The sequence below is a fragment of the Anomaloglossus baeobatrachus genome, chromosome 10 (genome assembly GCF_048569485.1).
Source record: "Anomaloglossus baeobatrachus isolate aAnoBae1 chromosome 10, aAnoBae1.hap1, whole genome shotgun sequence".
Taxonomy (NCBI): Eukaryota; Metazoa; Chordata; class Amphibia; order Anura; family Aromobatidae; genus Anomaloglossus; species Anomaloglossus baeobatrachus.
Genome location: NC_134362.1, coordinates 48,079,276 through 48,101,633, shown reverse-complemented (window position 1 = coordinate 48,101,633; position 22,358 = coordinate 48,079,276). Strand labels below are relative to the sequence as shown.

Genomic DNA, 22,358 nt, shown 5'->3' with positions numbered 1-22,358 from the left:
AATCCAGAAGACGCTAGGATCCAGGACTCAATGGCCACACAGTTAGGTTGAGGGCCGCAGAATTCAGATGGAAAAACGGCCCTTGAGATAGCAAGTCTGGTCGGTCTGGTAGTGCCCACGGTTGGCACGGCGGCAGTCGGCCCTGATCTTGCGTAACACTCTGGGCAACAGTGCCAGCGGAGGAAACACATAAGGGAGCTGAAACTGCGACCAATCCTGAACTAAGGCGTCTGCCGCCAGAGCTCTGGGATCTTGCGACCGTGCCATGAACGCTGGTACCTTGTTGTTGTGCCGGGACGCCATGAGATCGACGTCCGGCACCCCCCAGCGGCAATAGATCTCCTGAAACACGTCCGGGTGAAGGGACCATTCCCCTGCGTCCATGCCCTGGCGACTGAGATAATCTGCTTCCCAGTTTTCCACGCCTGGAATGTGAACTGCGGAGATGGTGGAGGCCGTGGCTTCCACCCACAGTAGAATCCGCCGGACTTCCTGGAAGGCTTGCCGACTGCGTGTGCCGCCTTGGTGGCTGATGTATGCCACCGCTGTGGAATTGTCTGACTGAATTCTGATCTGCTTGTCTTCCAGCCACTGCTGAAACGCTTTCAGGGCAAGATACACTGCCCGTATTTCCAGAACATTGATCTGAAGCGAGGACTCTTGCTGGGTCCACGTACCCTGAGCCCTGTGGTGGAGAAAAACCGCTCCCCACCCTGACAGACTCGCGTCCGTCGTGACCACCTCCCAGGATGGGGGTAGGAAGGATTTCCCTTTCGATAATGAAGTGGGAAGAAGCCACCACCGAAGGGAAGCTTTGGTCGCCTGCGAGAGGGAGACGTTCCTGTCGAGGGACGTCTTCCTGTCCCATTTGCGAAGGATGTCCCATTGAAGAGGACGCAGGTGAAACTGCGCGAAAGGAACTGCCTCCATTGCTGCCACCATCTTCCCCAGGAAGTGCATGAGGCGTCTCAAGGGGTGTGACCGACCTTGAAGGAGAGATTGTACCCCAGTCTGTAGTGACCGCTGCTTGATCAGCGGAAGCTTCACTATCGCTGAGAGGGTATGAAACTCCATGCCAAGGTATGTCAGCGATTGGGCCGGTGTCAGATTTGACTTTGGAAAATTGATGATCCACCCGAAACTCTGGAGAGTCTCCAGGGTAGCGTCGAGGCTGTGTTGGCATGCCTCTAGAGAGGGTGCCTTGATCAACAGATCGTCCAAGTACGGGATCACGAGTGACCCTGATAGTGGAGGACCGCTACTACAGTAGCCATAACCCACAAAGCATAAAAACTGAGGAGCCCGTGGGAGCACGGGGAGTGTATAGGCAGAAGGGGAGGGGCTTAACACTTTTGAGTGTAATACTTTGTGCGGCCTCCGGAGGCATAGCCTATACACCCCAATTGTCTGGGTCTCCCAATAGAGCGACAAAGAAATATATAATTAACACAAAAACCTGATTAAAACAATTCTAATTTTCTAATGACTCATTCTCTCTAATGGTCTCTGATGATAAATAAATGAAGATACATAAGAAAATGCACTGTACAAATGACAGTATCATGTGTGAGCCCAGCCTGACCTCTCTCTTACCTTTCACCAGCTCCTTGGCTTCATCGCTCACATGATCCCAGCTCTCGCCCTGCATCATAAAGTCTCCCTCCTTGATCTTGTTAATGATGTCGGCAGCGCGGCTCTGAGGCGACCCTCCCCTGGCACCTTGGAAGGGAACCTGGCCGCACAGCATTGTATACTGCAAAATGGGGAGAACGAGAATGACCTCTCCATATCACAAAAAAAAAACAGTCACGTGGCACTGCTGTTAGTGACGCCTAACCACAAATCAATGTTATTACCAATAATTGTATGGTTACGTATAAGTGATCACTGAAATGAAAATCCTGGCTGATCCAACATGAAAAGACACCATATTATGTCAGCAAGTAAGTATATATGCCCTTTAATCTGGCCTAAGGATTACCGGGTCAAAGTGGTTTCTCGCTAATAGGCTTTGCAGACTTGTGCGGCGTGGCCGAGGCGCATAACTGTGAAATCATTTTTTTTAATTAATTCAATCAAGGATAATCCTGAGTAACAATTCTATATAATTCCGATCAATTTGTTGCTGTAAAGGTGATATAATCGCCTGTGGTGTGAAAACCTCTGGGTCTAATAGGTCTAGTAGGTCTATATGGATATAGTTTTTTTGATGCCTGAAAAACTCAAAAAGTGCTTGAAAGACCCTTATTTCTATTTCAAAACCACTTTGAAGGTCATAGACTCATAGAATGGTAGCGTTGGAAGGGACCTCAAGGGGCATCGGGTCCAACCCCCTGCGAGTGCAGGTTTTCCTAAATCATCCCAGCCATATGTTTATCCAGCTTCCGTTAATGGAAAGCTTATGTTCAGTCCTTTGATCAACGTTTTCCACTTCAGGTTTTGAAAAAAAACCCGGTGGGAAAAAAAAAGAAAGTGCACGTCACTTCTTCAAAGAGTCTCCTTTTGGGCTTCACTACAAATTAGGCACTATCCAATCAGAAGGCTACAAAAAAAAAAAAAACACATCAGGAAAAAAACTGTTCAAAACCGCTTCAGGAGACTAAAAACTCCTCCAAAAATGCCCGAAGGAGTATTTTTGCTGAGATTTTTTTTAGGAATTCTTTAATTTGGAAGAAGATTAAGGCTCTGTGCGCACTGGGAAATGAAATTTCCTTGCGTAAATTCCGCATGCTCTCAAAGATTAGCGCACCCGCGGTAAAAAACCGCGGGAAACCGCACCCGAAAACCGCATGCGGTTTGCCGCTGTTTGCTGCGGTTTTACCGCGGTATTGTTCGCGGTTTTGCCGCGTGCGGGTTGGGATGTGCTTTATTGCATTCAATGCAATAAAGCACATTGAAGAAAAAAAAAAAAAAATACATTTAATTCTGATAGTAGATAGACAGAAGAATAGATAGAGGGATAGATAGATAGACAGACAGATAGATAGAGGGATAGATAGAGGACAGATCGCTGCATTTCCCACGGTCGGCAGTGAGTTCACATTACCGGCCGTGGGAAATGACCGGTAATTACCTCTGCTGTCTGCTGCTTTCATTCAGCGCTGTGTCTGTGACAGTCGCGGCTGGATGGAAGCAGTGCAGGACCCTGTGGATTATGCCGGAGCTGTGGATTATGCCGGAGCTTTGTTTGGGGGGGGTTAATAAAAGGGTGAACGAGGCTTGTTGGTTTTATTTAAAATAAAGGATTTTTCGGTGTCTGTGTTTTTTTCACTTTACTTACGGGTTGATCATGTCAGCTGTCTCATAGACTCTGCCATGATCGAGCCTGGGGTTAATGGCGGTGGTCCCCCATCACCATTAACCCCTTGTATTACCTTGCCACCACTGCTACACGGTGGCAAGAAGAGCCGAGGACACTCCGGTAGTGCCGCATATTGCATGCGACAGTGCCGGGGCAGCTGCGGCTGATATTCTCGGCTGTCGGAGGGGGAGTGAGGCGGGGGACATTAACCCTGCCCCTCTCCCTCCCCAGCCTGAGAATACTGGGCCGCCGCTGTGTGCTTACCTTGGCTGGACGGTGAATATGCAGCGGAGCACACGTTCTTTTTTTTCTATATTTCCGTTTTCTTTCTATGTGTGTTCTATGTGTCTATGTGTGTGTGTCTGTGATCTGTGTGTGTGTGTGTCTGTGATGTGTTCTATGTCTGTGATGTGTGTGTTTACTCTGCACGGCTTCCTCTTCCTGTAATGACATCACTTCCCTGCAAAACCGCAGACAAGCGATGCACATTACCGGAGGTAAACCGCGAAATACCGCAGGGAATAACGCAGGAAAACGCAGTGAACCGCACAGAATTTGCTGCCTGCGTTATTCCCTGCGGGATTTCATGATTAACATTGGAGTCAATGGAGTGAAATCCCGCAGCGATGTGCGGAAAAGAAGTGACATGCACTTGTTTTTGCTGCGGGATTCCCGCAGCAAAACATGCAGCTGTCAAATTCCGCCCAGTGCGCACAGGATTTTTTTTCTCCATAGGATTTGCTGGTGATTCACTGCAGAGATGTTATGAACATTTTCTGCAGCGAAACATGCAGCAAATCCGCGAAAAATCCGCGGCAAAATCCGGTAAGTGCGCACATAGCCTTAAGGAGTTTCTGCTCAGTTTCCGCTTCAAATTCCACGTGCACATAGCCAAAAGAAGTAGCCTTTCCTGAAACGGCTTACTCTAGAAAACTTGTTGTTTTTGACCCCTTAAAGGGAACCTGTCATCAGATTTGGCGACTATAAGCTGCGGCCACCACCAGTGACCTCTTATATACAGCATTCTAACATACTGTATATAAGAGCCCAGGCCACTGTGTAGAACATAAAAATCACTGTATAATACTCACCTAAACGGTTGGTACGGTGCAGACTGGTCGGATGGGTGTCTCCGTTCTCCGGTATCGGCGCCTCCTCTTTTGGCCATGTTTGTCCTCCTCCTTCTGAAGCCTGGGTGCATGATGCATCCTACGTCATGCACACAGGCCGGCATTGGGGTCCTGCGCAGGTGCACTACAATACTTTGATCTGCTCTGGTCTGGGTAGATCTAAGTGCTCCTGCGCAGGACCTTAATGCCGGCCTGTGTGCATGATGTAGGACGTGACATGCACCGCGGCTTCAGAAGAAGGAGGACAAAGATGGCCGATAGAGGAGGCGCCGGTACCAGAGAACGGAGACACCCATCCGACCAGTCTGCACCGCACCACCCCTTAGGTGAGTATTATAAAGTGATTTTTACGTTCTACACAGTGGCCTGAGCTCTTATATACAGCATTCTAACATGTTATATATAAGAGCCCACTGGTGGTGGCCACAGCTTATAGGCACCAAATCTGGTAACAGGTTCCCTTTAAAAAATCTCCATGTGCACACACCTATGAAAGATGCAAAATTCACAGTAAGGTAATGATCACAGCTCACCTACTCCTCCTCCCTGCATAGGTCACAGAGCATGCCTACCACCGTGCTGTAAATCATATATCACTAAATGCTGTTAAAGGGTTCGTCTCATGATAATTAAGTAAAATTGCAAAACTGCTTGTGAAAATAAGAAACTTTGTGGTTATTAAAAATCCTTTCCTCTTAAGAATGGAATTTTCTTCAGTCTATGATTTACTGCTCATTGCCTAGGTTACTATAAAGCTTGCAATCACTGCTCTAAGTGGCCGAATCGCTGGATCTTCGGTGTCCCTGTGCTCCTCTGAAGCTGTATAGGCAAAGTTTCCTTTTCTAGGAGCCCTGGAGAACGGACAGCTTGGAACGGAGGAGCGACCAAGCCAAAAGTGTGAAGTGTCAATCTTCAGGAGCACTGTGCCTCCTGGCAAGCAGGGTGGAAGCTGAGCAGTGCGCTCCTGAGTAGGTCAGGCAATATGACCACACCATACCCATACATAGAAAGAAATACGAAGTCAGAAAATGAAAACAGAATATGTTCCAGTGTCTGGTGTAAAAATGCGTTGTCCGATGCCGCTCACTTCAACATCAGGAGTTGAGTGTATACACTAATAATGTATACCCATACCTACCAGGATACGAACAGGATCATTTTTCGTTGGAATTTTGACACATGCACAATACCCGCTGATTGTGCGTGTGTCCCAGCAGGTATGTGTAGTTGCAATATCATCGGTGCCACTCCGGTAGAACCAGATGATTGGCGTTGGAAATCTAACGACTTCTATCTCCCAACATCATCTGTGGTGGTTGAGTTGTGAAACCCAATACACATTAAGAGCCCCCTTCATACTTCAGTATAAAAACAAGTACATGTGCCACGGTCTGTTTTGGCCATCCGAGTTAATTTTTATTAACCATCCATGAGTATGTTTTTAAAGACGTGTGTCATCCTTGTTTTTCTGGTATGGATATGGAAAATGATATGAGAACATTTCTCCTATACTTTCAATGGTAAGCACGGACGGCACACAGACGATACATGGACGGCACACAAATGGCACACGGATGACACATGGATGGCACATGGATGTAATCCATGTGCTATATGTGTTTACACAGACCCATAAACTTGTATGAGGGGCTGCAGATAAGTCTTTGGCTTTACCCAGAAATAAACAAAATAGGATGATGAAACTTTACATTTATTCCACATACTCTCCACTGATGTCAGCACACTTCTTAAGATTTCGGTCGTGCCTCAAACCAGGCATCTGTAGCAGCCATGGCATCAGAAATGGTGTGAAATTTGGTACCCTTGAGGTGTTTCTTGAGGCTTGGAAACAGATGATAGTCGGAGGGAGCTAGATCTGGTGAATAAGATGGGTAGTCAACCAGCTGGAAGCCCAGCTCTGCCAGTTTTTCCGTGGTCGCTTGAGCAGTGTGAATGGAGGCATTGTCTTCCAGGAACAAGATTCCTTTGGGCAGCTTGCCGCGCCTTTTGGCCTTCAGAGCTGCCTTGAGTTGGTCCAAAAGTTCAATGTAATACCATGCATTGATGGTGGAACCCTTTTGAAGGTAGTCCACTAGCAGCACACCCTCTTTATCCCAGAACATAGACTCCATCACCTTAGTGGCTGATTTTTACACCCTGAACTTCTTTGGACGAGGAGAACCACTGTGCCTCCACTCTTTTGACTGCTCCTTGTTTTCAGGGTCATACAAATAAATCCAGGTCTCCTAGTGACCAGTCGGCATTGTAAACAGGACCTGTGTTGCCAAGAACAATGGCAGTCTGTAACAGATCGTTGTGATCGTAACACTATTAAGTGCAATGCCGGTGGGCAATTTTTTAACGCTGCGCATCAAGTCGTACTCGAAGATTGGATACATTTAGCGAGTCAAGCACCCCGATATGGAAGCCAAATGGACCCTGCATGTGGCGCACAGCAGGTACTATGTGCCTTTTACTTTCTTTAAATTATTTTGCACACTGATTTAGAAATGGTATACACAAGAATACAGAGAACCACAGGCTCCCTGCCCCTGACTGTTCACGGTGCGGAGAAGATATGTTCTAGATAACAGCTTGCGTGCCAATCACTGTCTGCACTAGGGTTGGTGATGGAGGCAGATGGCGGTGGGAAGCGTTCATGAGATGACTCTGCGGGAAATTAGGTCATCAGAGCACAGTACGTTTTATCCACATTGTCTTCAACTAAAATTGCCTAAAACTACCCAGTAACTACGAATCCAAGGTGAAATAATTACCTATTACATGAACAAACGCCGACCGGATAAATGAGGTCATGCGACACTTACCATGATTACACCGAGGCTCCATAAATCACAAGACTCATCATAGCCCTGACGAGACAGCAGTTCTGGGGCTGCGTAGTGCAGTGTAAAGCAAGGAGTGTGCAGGGGCCGGGACCCTGGCGGACGCAGCCTGGCAAATCCAAAATCTATCACTTTTAGGACCGCATTCTCACCGGGAGACGAAAGGAGCAGGTTCTGTGTAAAGCAATAGCAGAGTGATGTAAATAACAAATGTGTCGGATATCCAAAATTCTAAATGAGGTTTGGAATGTGCATTTGCGTCACCTCCGGTTTAAGATCTCTGTGCACCACCCCGGCTTCGTGCATACGGGCCACGGCGCTCACGAGGCTGCGCATCAGCCCGCTCGCTTCTACCTCGCTGAAGCGGGACTGCTTCTTGATTCGATCCAGTAGCTCGCCACCGTCCAGGAGCTCCATCACCAGATAGGAGTGATACTGCAACGCAGAAACGGTCCAATTACGCAAAAGACACGTGCATTTTACAAGTCCAGAGAACATTCTCGAGGCCGGTATTACAGAGTTGTAGTCCTGTGGTTTCATACTTTCTCAGACCTCCACTAAGTGATTGGAAAGTTTAAGACAAACTTCCTCTTAGACCATAAAACTGAGATTTCCTTTTTGCCTTGGCGCAAGTTCAAATTCCTTTCTATTGTGTTTTAAAGAGTTCTATGCATCTATAAAGTTGATTTGTTAAATATGTGAGAGTTAAAAATAATCTAATGCAAAAAATCCCTCCAATAAGCGTAAAAACTGGGATGTCACAAAATTTGGTCAAAGGGGACCTCTACTTTCTGTTAACGTTTCAGAATAAGCTTGTCTGTGTGTGTGTACAAGACAAGAGGAATAACACTATATTTTTCCTGCATTTTCACCAATTCTCTACTCTGCACACTCTAGATTTTAATTTGCAATTGACTCTGAGCTAGTGGGGAGAGACTAGCTGCTAGGATGTTTCCCATACACAGCACCCAGAGAGGAATTTTTGCTCTTTATTCCTTTTTTATCACACAGAGGGAAGCAACCGAGGCATGTAGGATGCTTTACAGGATTAATAATTATGAAGATGTGAATCCAGCTCTGGGATGAGGGAAAAGACTTGTTAGAAAGCTCAGCACGATGTTTGGGATGAGGGAAAAGACTTGTTAGAAAGCTCAGCACGATGTTTGGGATGAGGGAAAAGACTTGCTAGAAAGGTCAGCACGATGTTTGGGATGAGGGAAAAGACTTGTTAGAAAGCTCAGCACGATGTTTATACTTCTTCCTCTAAATATTTTCTCACTCTGTTCTTTACCTGTCCATAGACTATAACCTGATACCTCAGTGTGACAGTCTGTCTTGTCTTTAACAATATGAATTTGAGCTGTTTTTTTCAGAGTGGTTGGGGAGGAGATGGAGAGGAGGCAGGTGGAGGGGAAGAAGGAGCTCATAAGTGGGCGAGGAAGCAGATTTCTCTGCTAAAATCTATTACAAAGTTTCTTCTATTAAACGTATTGTCCACTACTACTACATAGATGGCTTATGCTTAGGATAGGTCATCAGTGTCTGATCGTCCGGGGTCCGACACCACGCACACCAGCAGGCAGCCGGAAATGTTCAGTTCCGGAGCTGTCCCATCTTCTAATAGTGGCCATGGCCGGGTACTGCACATCCGCCTCCTATTGATCAGAATGGGAGGTGGTTTTGCAGTGCGGCGGCCACTATCAGGAGATGGAGCAGCTCCAGAACTGAGAATGTCTGGCTGCCTGTTGCCGCCGGGATCGGGAACAGTTGATCGGCGGGGTTCGTGGTATTGGATCCCGGCCAATCAGAAACTGATGATCTACTGTATCCTAAGAGTAAGCCATCAATTAACCTGTTTATTGATTCATACAAAGTTTATTGAAAATACAGTTTCCTTTTAACGACAGGAATTGTCATCTCCCTCTCCTATAATACCGATAAGCTGCACCTACCGTTGGCCTTAGTAGTGATACTGGCACATAATCATTGAATCCACAACTGTCTGCAGCGGTCATGTGAATTATGTACATGATGGAGCCTCCGTTCTAGCTCGGGTCAGAATTTTAGCCAAAAACTTAAAACTTTACACTTTGATGCAAAATTGCACAATTGTAAAATTCCCCAACTTGTTTTATGTCTACGCTCAAAAGAAATATTGGTCTCGGAGTAAAGTATGATTTTTTTTTATTGCAATTTTTCTAATCCAGGTTTTTATTCTGTCCAAGGATTAAAAGCGAAATATGGACCTTTGTGGTTCTGAGCTGCTTTACACATCAAATGTAGCAAGACAGAAAGGATGAACATTGGAAATATGTTTTCTGTTTCTTGCTAAAGAAAAGCAAACCTGGTCATGGAGAACATCGTGAAGATTTACAATGTTCGGGTGCCCCTGACATAACTTCAGAGCCGCCACTTCCCGTTGAGTGTTCACCTCCATCCTATGAAAATGGATAACTGGATTAATGAGGTTTTAGGGTAAGACTTTGCATGATACGTCTAAATTTGACAAACATTTAGGACTTTCGGACTCTTTTTGACAATAAAAGTGACAAGAACCTTAGGAGTGCTATAGTTAGTGACCAGGAACCTGACATTTCTCGGACCTCCTAAAAAAACAGAAGTGTAAGGCCCCATGTGCATGCTGCTTTTTTGGATGTTTTTTCGGTGCATTATGTGGAGACCTTTTAGTCACCACAAACTACATGCTTTTCGTTCCCCAGCAAAGTCTATGAGATTTCAGATTTGCTGTGCGCACGTTACTTTTTTTCTGGCCTGCATTTTGTGGTGACCACAAAAAAAGGGAATTTTGTTTACTTACCGTAAATTCTTTTTCTTATAGTTCCGTCATGGGAGACCCAGACCATGGGTGTATAGCTACTGCCTCCGGAGGACACACAAAGTTACTACACTCAAAACGTGTAGCTCCTCCCTCCCAGTATATACACCCCCTGCTAGCCAGTCCTAGCCAGTTTAGTGCAAAAGCTGAAGGAGGACATCCACCCACAAGAAGAGACAGAGTAAAAACCGGAAGAACCGGAACCTCTGTCTACAACAATAACAGCCGGTGAAGACACCGGAACAAGAAACCTGCCAACAGGCAATAGGGAGGGTGCTGGGTCTCCCATGACGGAACTATAAGAAAAAGAATTTACGGTAAGTAAACAAAATTCTCTTTTTCTTTATCGTTCCTATGGGAGACCCAGACCATGGGACGTTCCAAAGCAGTCCATGGGTGGGAATAAACAGACAACTGAGAAGCAGGCAAAACCTAACTTCACAAATGGGCGACAGACGCCTGAAAGATGCGTCTGCCTAAGCCCGCGTCTGCCAAAGCATAAGCATGCCTTGGATAGAGCTTCGAAAAAAGTATGCAGACTAATTCGAGCTGCAGTCTGACAGACCTACTGAGCCGTAGCCTGGAGCCTGAAAGCCCAAAAGGCACCGACAGGTCTGATCAAATGTGCTCTGATCCCCAGCGGGGAAGGCACTTGAGTACACTTGTTGGGCCTCGGAAATGGCCGACCTAAGCCAACGAACCAGGGTCGGCTTAGATGCCGAGAGACCGCTACGCTGACTAGCGGTCAGCACCAGAGAGAGGTGCACTGCCTAATAACGGCGGTACAAGACACATAGATCCGGAGCGCCCGCACCAGATCCAGGATATGCAACGCTTTCTCAAGCGATGAACAGGAGCCGGACAAAAGGAAGGCAGGAAAATTGCCCCGGATAAGGTGGAAGCAGTAACCACCTCAGGGAAAAAAGTCCGGAGTCGGACGGAGACCACCTTGTCTTGATGCAAAAGGCCAAGAAGGGGGTGACTCCGAGAGAGTACAGCCAGAACTCTCTGGCGGGAAATTATAGCCACTAGAAGACTACTTTCTGTGAAAGATGAAACAAAGAAACCTCCCTAAGAGGCGCAAAGGGGGGTTTCCGGGAACCGAGAGGACCGGATTAAGGTCCCAGGGCTCCATAGGCCGCAGGAAAGGCGGAATAATGTGAGATGCGCCCTGAAAGGAGCGCACCGGAGCCAGCCGGACGATACGCCGCTGGCACATACTGACAGAGCCGAGACCTGTCCCTTAATGAGGGATAGTCCTAGCTGTAAACCGGACTGTGAAAGAGACAGGAGGGTCGGCAAAGCTAAAAGGTCAAAGGACACTTTGAAGCTCGAGTCATAGCGGAGATGACTTCAGGAAGGATACCAGAAGTCGCCAAGATCCAGGACTCAAGAGCTACGCCGTCAATCTGAGAATCCAGAATTCTGACGGAAAAAACGGACCCTTTTGAGAAAAGGTCTGAACGGTCCGGAAGATGCCATGGCAACCCAACGGACAGAAGGAGCAGGTCAGGGTACCAAGCCTGCCTGGGTCAGTCTGGAGAATGAGAATGACCCGACGGCCCCCTTAACTGATCTTGCGCAGGACTCTGGGCAAGAGGTAGAGACGAAGCTGGGATCAAACATGAACCAGTGTGCCTACCGCAAAACCTGAGGATTGTGGACCACGGTTGGACAGCTGAAATAGTCTGCCTCGCAGTTTTCACATCTAGGATGTGGGCTGCGGATATGGTGGACTAGGAGTCCCTTGTCCACTGAAGAATGATGAGCCGCCAAGATTGCCAGGCGGCTGAGTGTCCCGCCCTGGAAGTTGATGTAGGAAAACGCTGTCACGTTGTCCGACTGGACTCGAATGTGCCTAGCCGCCAACAGATGGTGAAGGCTTAGAGAGCTAGAAATACAGCTCTGATTTCCAGCACATTGAACCAGAGGGCTGATTCGGACAGAGTCCAAGCGCCCTGCGCTCCACGGTGGAGATATACTGCTCCCAAGGCGGAAAGACCAGCACCCTGGTGAGGATCACCCGGGACGGGGCCAGGAAGGAGCATCCCTGAGACAGAGTGGCCGAAACCACCACTGCAACGAGCCCCTGGTCAGTGGCGAAGCCACCACTCCGAGAAGGAGGGAGGTCGCGTGTACAGCGGAAACCCTCCAGTCTCAGAGGACGCAGGAGAAACTGGGCAAGGAATCTCTTCCATTGACGCCACCGTCTGACCAGCACCTTATTTGGTGTCTGATAGAACGACGTCGACCGCCAGCGGAGGGACTACTGATCGACTAAGAGCAGCTTCACAAGTGCCGACAGAGTCTCGAATTGCGTCCCTGAAAACCTCTGGTGCGAAGTCAGAGTGGACCTGGACAGAATGACAAGCCACCCGAATAGATTAGAGTGGCGAGAGTAAGCGAAGTACTCTACTAAGAGTCTGCACTGGATGAAACCCCGAGAAGAAAACCGTCCAGGGCAAACGATCACTGCCAATCCCTAGGGGTGCAGGACCCTAATCACAGCAGCCCCAAGGAGAATACTCGAGGGGCCGTGGCTAACCCCAAGGGAAGAGCCACGAATTGGACCACTCCGATGGCAAAACGTAGTCAACGCTGGTGTGAAACTGCGATTGACCCTTGCCGAAAGGCATCCCTGAAGCCGATGGCTGCTAGGGAATCTCCTTGGGTTCTTGATTGATCCGGTGAAAAACACACGGAACAAGACCGAGACTCCATGTGAAAACGCCACACCTGACCATGCTTGAAAAGCTAAAGATCCAGGTCGGAAGGCACCGCCCTCTTCGGGGACTAGAAATAGATTTAAGCAAAAATCTCAGAACCGTTCCCAGTCGGGAACCGGAACAATTACTCCGTTGGCCTGCAAGAAATGCCACGGCCTGTGAGAAGGCGGCGGCCTTGGAGCCGGGAGGAGTTGACAGAAAAAATCTGTTTGGCGGGTGGACAGAATTCCATCCTGTAGCCATGGGAGATATAAACTCGCCCCCACTGAACGGAGACGTGGTAGAACCATACGTCGCCAAGTGGAGAGAGCCTGCCACCGACCAAGGAGGTGGTTGGCGTGGCCAGATAGCTCGGAGGAAGCTGACTCCGTGGTAGCATCTCCTGCGGTCTTCTGAAGACGCAGCTTCAAGCCATTTGGTTCTATGAACTAAGGCCGAGCTAGAGGACGATCAGAAGGAGGAACGGAAACCACCGAAACCTCAACTGATTCCTGCCCTGGTTTAGGTTTGTGGCAAGGAAGAACTCTCGTCGCCGAGAGCTTCCTAAATTTCATCTAGTTGGTTCCGAAGAGACTGGTCCCACCAAAGGGGAGCCCAGCAAGGAACCTCTATAGAGGCATCGGCCTTCCATTGCCGAAGCCACACCTGCGGATAGCGAGGAAGTAGCCAAAACCACCGCTGTGCGGTGTCCAGCATGGCAGACTTGGCAGAGGATGGAAAGATTGAAGTCTGGAAGTTCAGGCAACCGTCTTGGGCATAGAGTCCCTGTGAGGGAATGCATCTCCTCTGAGGAGCCATCAGCCACTGACATAACGGTCCGGGCTGAGCCACCTGAGGTGAATGAGCCCACCTCTTGACCACCATTGGTGGACGGGGGAAACCCAGTCCTCAGAATCACGCTTCATGGGAAGCGACTGTCAGAGCGGACCCTGGGCTGGTCACAGGGGCCTGAAAACTGGAGTGGTTAAGGAACACACGTTGTGTTCACCTAGATAAGGTAACTCCGGCGGATTGAGGTCCAGTACAAAATTAATGTACCGTGGGATCCTTATAGAGGTGCCGTCAGCCACTGATACAACTATCCGGGCTGAAAGTCTGGACACCGGAGTGGCCACGCTTGGCGAATGAGTACACTCCTTGACCACCTCTGATGGGAGGGGGAGACAGGCAGCAGAACCCCGCTGTGGGATCTGCAGGACAGGCTGCGGGCTTGGACGCAGCGGGCTGAAAACTGGAGTGGTTAAGGAACACACTCCTCGTCTTGTTAAAGGTATACTGATGCCTTTTTGCCAGCGGGGAATACTCCCCTGATACAGGCGGATGGAGGTCCAATACAAGTATAATGGACGCAATCTAATCATTCGCATCCCCGTCATCTACGGACGGATCAAAGTACGTAAAGCAGCGTCCGAGCCCCTGATAGAGACATCCTCCTCGTCCAGTGAGTCAGCTCGTATCGGAGCTGCGGGACGGGGAGGACAGGGGACCCTGCGTCTCCCTGTCAGGAGGACGGGGTCTGTGAGCTTTGCTGAGCAAGCAGAAAACGCCCTGAGAAGGGGGTTGCATGCTCAGCGGATGCCGGGACAGCCGACCCCTGGAAAAAGAGATTCCCCCAGGGGTCAGCCACCGAACCCGGAGCAGCTGGAGGGACCATGCATGAGCCTCCAAGCTGAGGGACCACAGCGGTTATGAGCTCGGTACAGCCGTACGAGACTACCAGCAGTGGATAATAAAAAACAGCCTGCAGCCTCGCTCTGTGAGACCTGCTGCAGAGGTGGGGGGCTCTGTCTAGAATGTCTAGAAAACACAAGACAGGGGTTCAGCCTGGGGAGACTCCAGGCTGAGGCACCACCACCTAAGAACCATTACAGTATGGGTCTGTGCCGGTTCAGGCAATATGAGCCTACATGCAGAACATGTAGTGTACAGCCTTGGAGCTTTGCTCCTAGTGAGACATGCTGCTGAGGAGGAGGTTCTATAATAAAGAATTAACTCCTTCACAATGCCCTGATAGTATATAAAAGTGCACAACCAGAGGTTGTGACTTGTCAGGCCGCTATTGTGAGTGCCCCCCCAGGTTCCAAGCCTGGACCCCCAGCCAGATATTCACTCCCTCTGCACTGCAGAGCAGCCAGCGCCGATCAGCGTACTAAGAACGCTGAGAAAATGGCGCTAGAGTGAGGGGGGAGGGCGGGGGTTAACCCAGGAGCGGGAATCGGAGGGCTAAGAAATGTACAGGGGAGGGAATCATCTCCTCAACAAGGAGTGTCCTCCCCTGTGCAGAGCGGCGGTTGGGCGGCGCTGCAGCGTCCCCCTGCATGACTGACATGCAGGGGAACGAGACGAAACTAGGCCGCGGCTGAAGCCGGGGCCTAGAGTTAAACATGCGGCCGAAAATCAGGCATCATCGGCGCGGTACACAGAAAAAAACAGTGGAACCGGCCGGAAACACAGTAAAAGCAGCATTATCAAAGTCAAACACTGTCCCCCTAATAAAGTGCCCCACATTGCAGAAGGACCCTCTGAATAACGTCTCTATACTTAGCTTTGAGACGCAGGGTCCAGTCCCTGGGTGGGGTGGGGGTCCAGTGCTCCGTCCAGCAGGGTCCTGTCAAAGGGCTGCGGATGGAGGCCGGTCTCCTGCAAAGCAGTGAGAACCGTGTTGGCTCCCACTTCAAGCCAGAGCCCCAGCATGGGATGGTGAAGGAGCGCGGCATGAAGGGCTCTTGCCCTGAATCAACCTTAACAGCACCGCCGCCAGGGGGGTGTGAAGGGACATGCCGGGGGTCCAGTGGACCCGCTTTTCTTCCAAATCTGTAGAAAAAATGAAAATCAAAAAAGGATGCATGTGTGTGCAGTGATCCTCCTGACACAAAGCATGAAAACTGGCTAGGACTGGCTAGCAGGGGGTGTATATACTGGGAGGGAGGAGCTACACGTTTTGAGTGTAGTAACTTTGTGTGTCCTCCGGAGGCAGTAGCTATACACCCATGGTCTGGGTCTCCCATAGGAACGATAAAGAAACACAGCATATGAATTCTTTTTGCGTTTTCCCTGCTTTTTTCCCCCCACTGGCATTGTTTCTACTTGAAAAAAAGCATCAAAAACACATGGTCAATAAAGCATCAAAAAAGCACCAAAAAAAGCACCAAATAGCATTAAAGAAGCATCAAAAAAAGCACCAAAAAAGCATAAAAGAACGAAAAAGCACCAAAAACCATAAAATAAGCATCAAAAAAGTGCCAAAATAGCATAAACGAAGCATCAAAAAAGCAGCAAAAAAGCATAAAAGAAGCATCAAAAAAAGCACCAAAATAGCATAAACAAAGCAACAAAAAAGCACCAAAAAAGCATAAAATCATCAAAAAAGCACCAAGAAATCATAAAAGCATAAAAAAGCACCAAAAAAGAATAAAAGAAGTATCAAAAAAGCATCAAAAATGCATGTGTTTTTGATGCTTTTTTTGCCATAAGATACGTTTTTTTGACCATAGGGTTTGTTTTTGGTGCATTTTTGTGGTCACCATAAAAATGTAGCGTACGGACATAGCCTAAATTGTTGAACTAACCTCTTACTGAGGATTTTCACAGCATACTCCTTCTTGCTCTGCCGATGTCTACACTTTCGGCACACCGAAAAACTGCCGGATCCAAGTGCAGGCTCTTGTAGATCCATCTCATATTGCTGGAAGAATGGAGAGTCCTAGGAATAAGAAAGAAAAAGAAGATGGGATGTGAGATATGGAATTAACTATAGAAAACAGAGGATATTGCAATATCTTTCACCTTCATAGCTGCGCTCAGTGCCAGTGTAGGGCTGCCCGGCTTGTCAGCGGATGGAGCTGGCATATCCGACATGATTGCATTTACACCGAAGAGGACGGAAGGTGCCACGAAGGAATAACCCTAACATAAAAGAAAAAGCAGCAAATATAAACATCCACATATATATTCTTTTTTACTAAAAAAAAAACCCCGAAATACCAATGCTTTTGTTTTCCGATAGTAGATTATTTTTTATAGTGGCATCTATCTTGCTTGAGATTTCTTTACAGCCTCCTGTTTCTGAAAATGACTTTATTGGGATTGTTTTGCGGGCACGCTCTGTGATCTGTGCGGAGGTTACTGGGCAGAGAGGGGGAGGAGGTGAGCTGTATCCATCAACCATTGTCAGTGGTAGATCTGTGTTTTTTTTGGCTGTAGTTTTATAATAGAGATATTACCTGTTGTTGCGATGATTAATTGACTACTTAGTCAATCTATTGTGATACTTAATGGCCAGAGGGAAAACAAGATCTGAGATTTTTTTTTGTAATATGCATCTAACAGAAAATTAGAGAACAACATATTTTTCTAAAAAAAAATATATTTAAAGGGGTTGTTCACTACTTTTACATTGATGGCCTATCCTTAGGATAGCTCATCAATGTCTGATGAGCTGGGGTCCGACACCTCGCACCCCGCCGATCAGCTGTTCTCGATGCCGGTGGCAGCAGCAGGCAGCCGGAAATGCTCAGTTCCGGTGCTGCCCCACCTCCTATTGATTAGAATGGGAAGCATACGTGCAATACCCGTCCGCAGCCACTATCAGAGAACAGAGCAGCTCCGGAATTGAGCATTTCTGGCTGCCTGCCGCCGCCGGGACCGAGAACAGCTGATCGGCAGGGGTGCAGGGTGTCAGACCCCGGCCAATAAAACTGATGACCTATCCTAAGGAAAGGCCATCAATATAAAAGTAGTGGACAACCTCTTAAACATAAAAACTTGTTGGTTTGTTTTTTACTATATATTTCATTTAAAGGTGTTGTCAACCTCTGGGGACAAGTCTTATTTATTTAAATGCTCATATTAATTACTAAAAATCATTTTTCCAAATGGGTTTCATTAAATATTTTACGCCATTTGTCTTCCATAACCTCTGTGTTGTACCATGTATTTCTAAGTGCAGGATAAGTTAACTGAGAATCTGTCAGTGAGCTAATTTGAATTGAATGGTTGGAGAGTTTGGATCTCTTATTTATCCTTTTTGTTCTGAGCTCCTCTCAGCCGATTTATGGCCACAGATTACGTCATCGTTCAAGGTACAACAAAACAAATCTAATATATAAAGCTGAGTGTGTGGGTGTATATATATATATATACATCTATATCTATATATATATATATATATATATCTATATATATAATTGCCTTATTCTGTCTGTCTGTCTGTCTATCTGTCTGTCTATCTGTCTGTCTGTCATGCTCCGAAATTGTGTACTTACGGTGACACAAAGCTGATTGGCCGCTGGGCTCGCCATGGCCCCGCCCCCCCACACGGATTGGCCTCTCGCCCCGGCTCTCTGCAGGCCCCGCCCCCCTCACGCAATGCACGCTCGCTCTGGCCCAACTGACACGGAGCCCCGATTCCCAGGTGAGTACACACACACACATCAGATCACACTCACTCTCACACTCACTCTCACACACCTCACACATCACAACATGCTGGGATATCGCTTGCTTCTACACCGGCTCCGTCAGGATCCCAGCAGCGCCACACATAACCTTGCGATGCTGGGATCTTCACGGAGGCCGTGAAAGCTGGTAACCATTATACACATCGGGTAACTAAGGTCCCTTAGTTACCCGATGTGTATCATAGTTACCAGTGTACACCGGCTCACACTCACTCTCATACACACCTCACACACACATCACATCGCATCCACACATCAAGGTCCTGCAGCGGCGGAAAATACAGACACATAACAGCACACACATAACAGCACACACATACACACACACAAATCAGATCACACTCACTCACACACACACATCACATCGCATCCACATACTCACAACATCCTGGGATATCGCTTGCTTCTCGGCCTCGATACTGTGCTGTTGTGATCTTCCAGGACCTGCCGGAGGATCACATGGCCAGAAGCATGTGATATCCCCGGATGTTGTGAGTATAAGCGCGTATGTGCGATATCATCAGTGTCTGTGTGTGTGAGTGTATGCGATCGGGTGTGTGTGAGTGGATGCGATCGGGTGTGTGTGAGTGGATGCGATCGGGTGTGTGTGAGTGGATGCGATCGGGTGTGTGTGAGTGGATGCGATCGGGTGTGTGAGTGTCGGCAGAGGAGCACGGCGTGCTGGAGGAGGCTGGGAGCAGAGAGGCTGATCATGGGGAAGGCTGGGAGGAGAGAGGCTGATGCTGGGGGAGGCTGGGAGGGGGAGGCTGGGACGAGGGAGGCTGATGCTGGTGGAGGCTGATGCTTGGGGAGGCTGATGCTGGGGGAGGCTGGAAGGAGAGAGGCTAATGCTGGTGGAGGCTGATGCTTGGGGAGGCTGATGCTGGGGGAGACTGGGAGGGGAAGGCTGATGCTGAGGGAGGCTGGGAGGAAGGAGGCTGGGAGGAGAGAGGCTGATCCTGGGGAAGGCTGGGAACGGGAGGCTGATGCTGAGGGAGGCTGGAAGGAGAGAGGCTGATGCTGGGGGAGGCTGGAAGGAGAGAGGCTGATGCTGGTGGAGGCTGATGCTTGGGGAGGCTGATGCTGGGGGAGACTGGGAGCGGAAGGCTGATGCTGAGGGAGGCTGGGAGAGGGAGGCTGGGAGGAAGGAGGCTGGGAGGAGAGAGGCTGATCCTGGGGAAGGCTGGGAAGGGGAGGCTGATGCTGGGGGAGGCTGGAAGCAGAGAGGCTGGAAGGAGAGAGGCTGATGCTGGTGGAGGCTGATGCATGGGGAGGCTGATGCTGGGGGAGACTGGGAGCAGAAGGCTGATGCTGAGGGAGGCTGGGAGGAAGGAGGCTGGGAGGAAGGAGGCTGGGAGGAGAGAGGCTGATCCTGGGGAAGGCTGGGAAGAGGAGGCTGATGCTGAGGGAAGCTGGAAGGAGAGAGGCTGATGCTGGGGGAGGCTGGAAGGAGAGAGGCTGAGGCTGGGAGGAGAGAGGCTGATGCTGGGGAAGGCTGATGCTGAGGGAGGCTGGGAGGGGAAAGCTGATGCTGGGGAAGGCTGGGAGGACGGAGGCTGGGAGGAGAGAGGCTGATCCTGGGGAAGGCTGGGAGAGGGAGGCTGATGCTGGAGGAGGCTGGAAGGAGAGAGGCTGATGCTGGCGGAGGCTGATGCTGGGGAGGCTGGGAGAGGGAGGCTGATGCTGAGGGAGGCTGGGAGGAGGGAGGCTGGGAGAGGTAGGCTGAGAGAAGAGAGGCTGATGCACACACACACACACACACACACACACACACACACACACACACACACGCGCACTGCACAACACACCACACACACACTGGGAACCACAAACAACTGCCCTACACAGACACCCACACACACAGACAACGCTGCACACACACAACACCCAACACACAAACACCGCGGCACACACAAATATACGCACATACCGCACAACACACACATTGCACAAAACATACCTCCCCCCAAACAACACCACACACACACAAACCGCGCAACACACACACAACGCTACAGACACACAGCGCTCCACAAACAACGCAACACACGCAACACACATACAACACCGCTCTCACCCCCCGTCACACCCAGACAACACCCAGAACATGTACAGCGCCTACACAAACACTTGGTAACTACAGACAACAACATCTCTCTCTATATATATAACAAAAATCATACATGAACTACACAATACGTAAATTCTAGAATACCCGATGCGTAGAATCGGGCCACCTTCTAGTATATATATATATATATATGTGTGTGTGTGTGTGTGTCTCTGTGTGTGTGTGTATGTCCACTAAAGAAATCTGCACCGTCGCATTTACAATCACGAATGTTTGCACAGTTGCCGCATGTAACCCAGGGAATATTATAGACTATGTTTTGACGGGAAATTTTAGCCCTGCGCTTTACAGTTATCAGCCGAAAAAAAAGCTTACTTACTGTTTGAATGTGTGAGGTAATATATTGGCTGTTTTGACAGTTACTGTTAATAGGAGGTGTGATTTATTGCTATAAGCAACAAAGGACATTCTTAGTATAAGAAGCTTACTGTATGTGTCAGTTAATATGATTTTGGTGGTGAGAGGGGGAGTGGTAGAGGGAAAGTGGGAGAATGGGAGAGTTGGAGAGTGGGTCAGAGGGAGAGTGGGTCAGAGGGAGAGTGGGTCAGAGGGAGAGTGGGTCAGAGGGAGAGTGGGTCAGAGGGAGAGTGGGAGAGACGGAGAGTGGGAGAGACGGAGAGTGGGTGAGAGGGAGAGACGGAGAGCGGGTGAGAGGGAGAGCGGGTGAGAGGGAGAGCGGGTGAGAGGGAGAGCGGGTGAGAGGGAGAGCGGGTGAGAGGGAGAGCGGGTGAGAGTGGGAGAGAGGGAGAGTGGGAGAGAGGGAGAGTGGGAGAGAGGGAGAGTGGGAGAGAGGGAGAGTGGGAGAGAGGGAGAGTGGGAGAGAGGGAGAGTGGGAAAGAGGGAGAGTGGGAAAGAGGGAGAGTGGGAAAGAGGGAGAGTGGGAGAGAGGGAGAGTGGGAGAGAGGGAGAGTGGGTGAGAGGGAGAGTGGGTGAGACGGAGAGTGGGTGAGACGGAGAGTGGGTGAGAGTGGGAGAGACGGAGAGTGGGTGAGAGGGAGAGTGGGTGAGAGTGGGAGAGACGGAGAGCGGGTGAGACGGAGAGCGGGTGAGACGGAGAGCGGGAGAGCGGGTGAGAGGGAGAGCGGGGGAGAGGGAGAGCGGGGGAGAGGGAGAGCGGGGGAGAGGGAGAGCGGGGGAGAGGGAGAGCGGGGGAGAGGGAGAGCGGGGGAGAGGGAGAGCGGGGGAGAGGGAGAGCGGGGGAGAGGGAGAGCGGGGGAGAGGGAGAGCGGGGGAGAGGGAGAGCGGGGGAGAGGGAGAGCGGGGGAGAGGGAGAGCGGGGGAGAGGGAGAGCGGGGGAGAGGGAGAGCGGGGGAGAGGGAGAGCGGGGGAGAGCGGGTGAGACGGAGAGCGGGTGAGACGGAGAGCGGGTGAGACGGAGAGCGGGTGAGACGGAGAGCGGGTGAGACGGAGAGCGGGTGAGACGGAGAGCGGGTGAGACGGAGAGCGGGTGAGACGGAGAGCGGGTGAGAGGGAGAGCGGGTGAGACGGAGAGCGGGTGAGACGGAGAGCGGGTGAGACGGAGAGCGGGTGAGACGGAGAGCGGGTGAGAGGGAGAGCGGGTGAGAGGGAGAGCGGGTGAGAGGGAGAGCGGGGGAGAGGGAGAGCGGGGAGAGGGAGAGCGGGGGAGAGGGAGAGCGGGGGAGAGGGAGAGCGGGGGAGAGGGAGAGCGGGGGAGAGGGAGAGCGGGGGAGAGGGAGAGCGGGGGAGAGCGGGTGAGACGGAGAGCGGGTGAGACGGAGAGCGGGTGAGACGGAGAGCGGGTGAGACGGAGAGCGGGTGAGACGGAGAGCGGGTGAGACGGAGAGCGGGTGAGACGGAGAGCGGGTGAGACGGAGAGCGGGTGAGAGGGAGAGCGGGTGAGAGGGAGAGCGGGTGAGAGGGAGAGCGGGGGAGAGGGAGAGCGGGGGAGAGGGAGAGCGGGGGAGAGGG

At 50.0% G+C, this 22,358-nt stretch overlaps 1 protein-coding gene across 1 annotated transcript in view; it reads right to left on the bottom strand.

Annotated features, from left to right (window-relative positions):
- Nucleotides 1-22,358, bottom strand: part of LOC142255116 (ribosomal protein S6 kinase alpha-4-like) — a 104,035-nt gene that overhangs the window by 46,112 nt on the left and 35,565 nt on the right. The window contains exons 10-15 of the mRNA XM_075326568.1: nt 16,626-16,745; nt 16,409-16,542; nt 9,622-9,715; nt 7,542-7,712; nt 7,260-7,451; nt 1,594-1,753 (exon numbers count right to left, since the gene is read on the bottom strand). Of these exons, the coding sequence (XP_075182683.1) occupies nt 1,594-1,753; nt 7,260-7,451; nt 7,542-7,712; nt 9,622-9,715; nt 16,409-16,542; nt 16,626-16,745 (871 nt within the window). The remainder of the gene's footprint in view (nt 1-1,593; nt 1,754-7,259; nt 7,452-7,541; nt 7,713-9,621; nt 9,716-16,408; nt 16,543-16,625; nt 16,746-22,358) is intronic.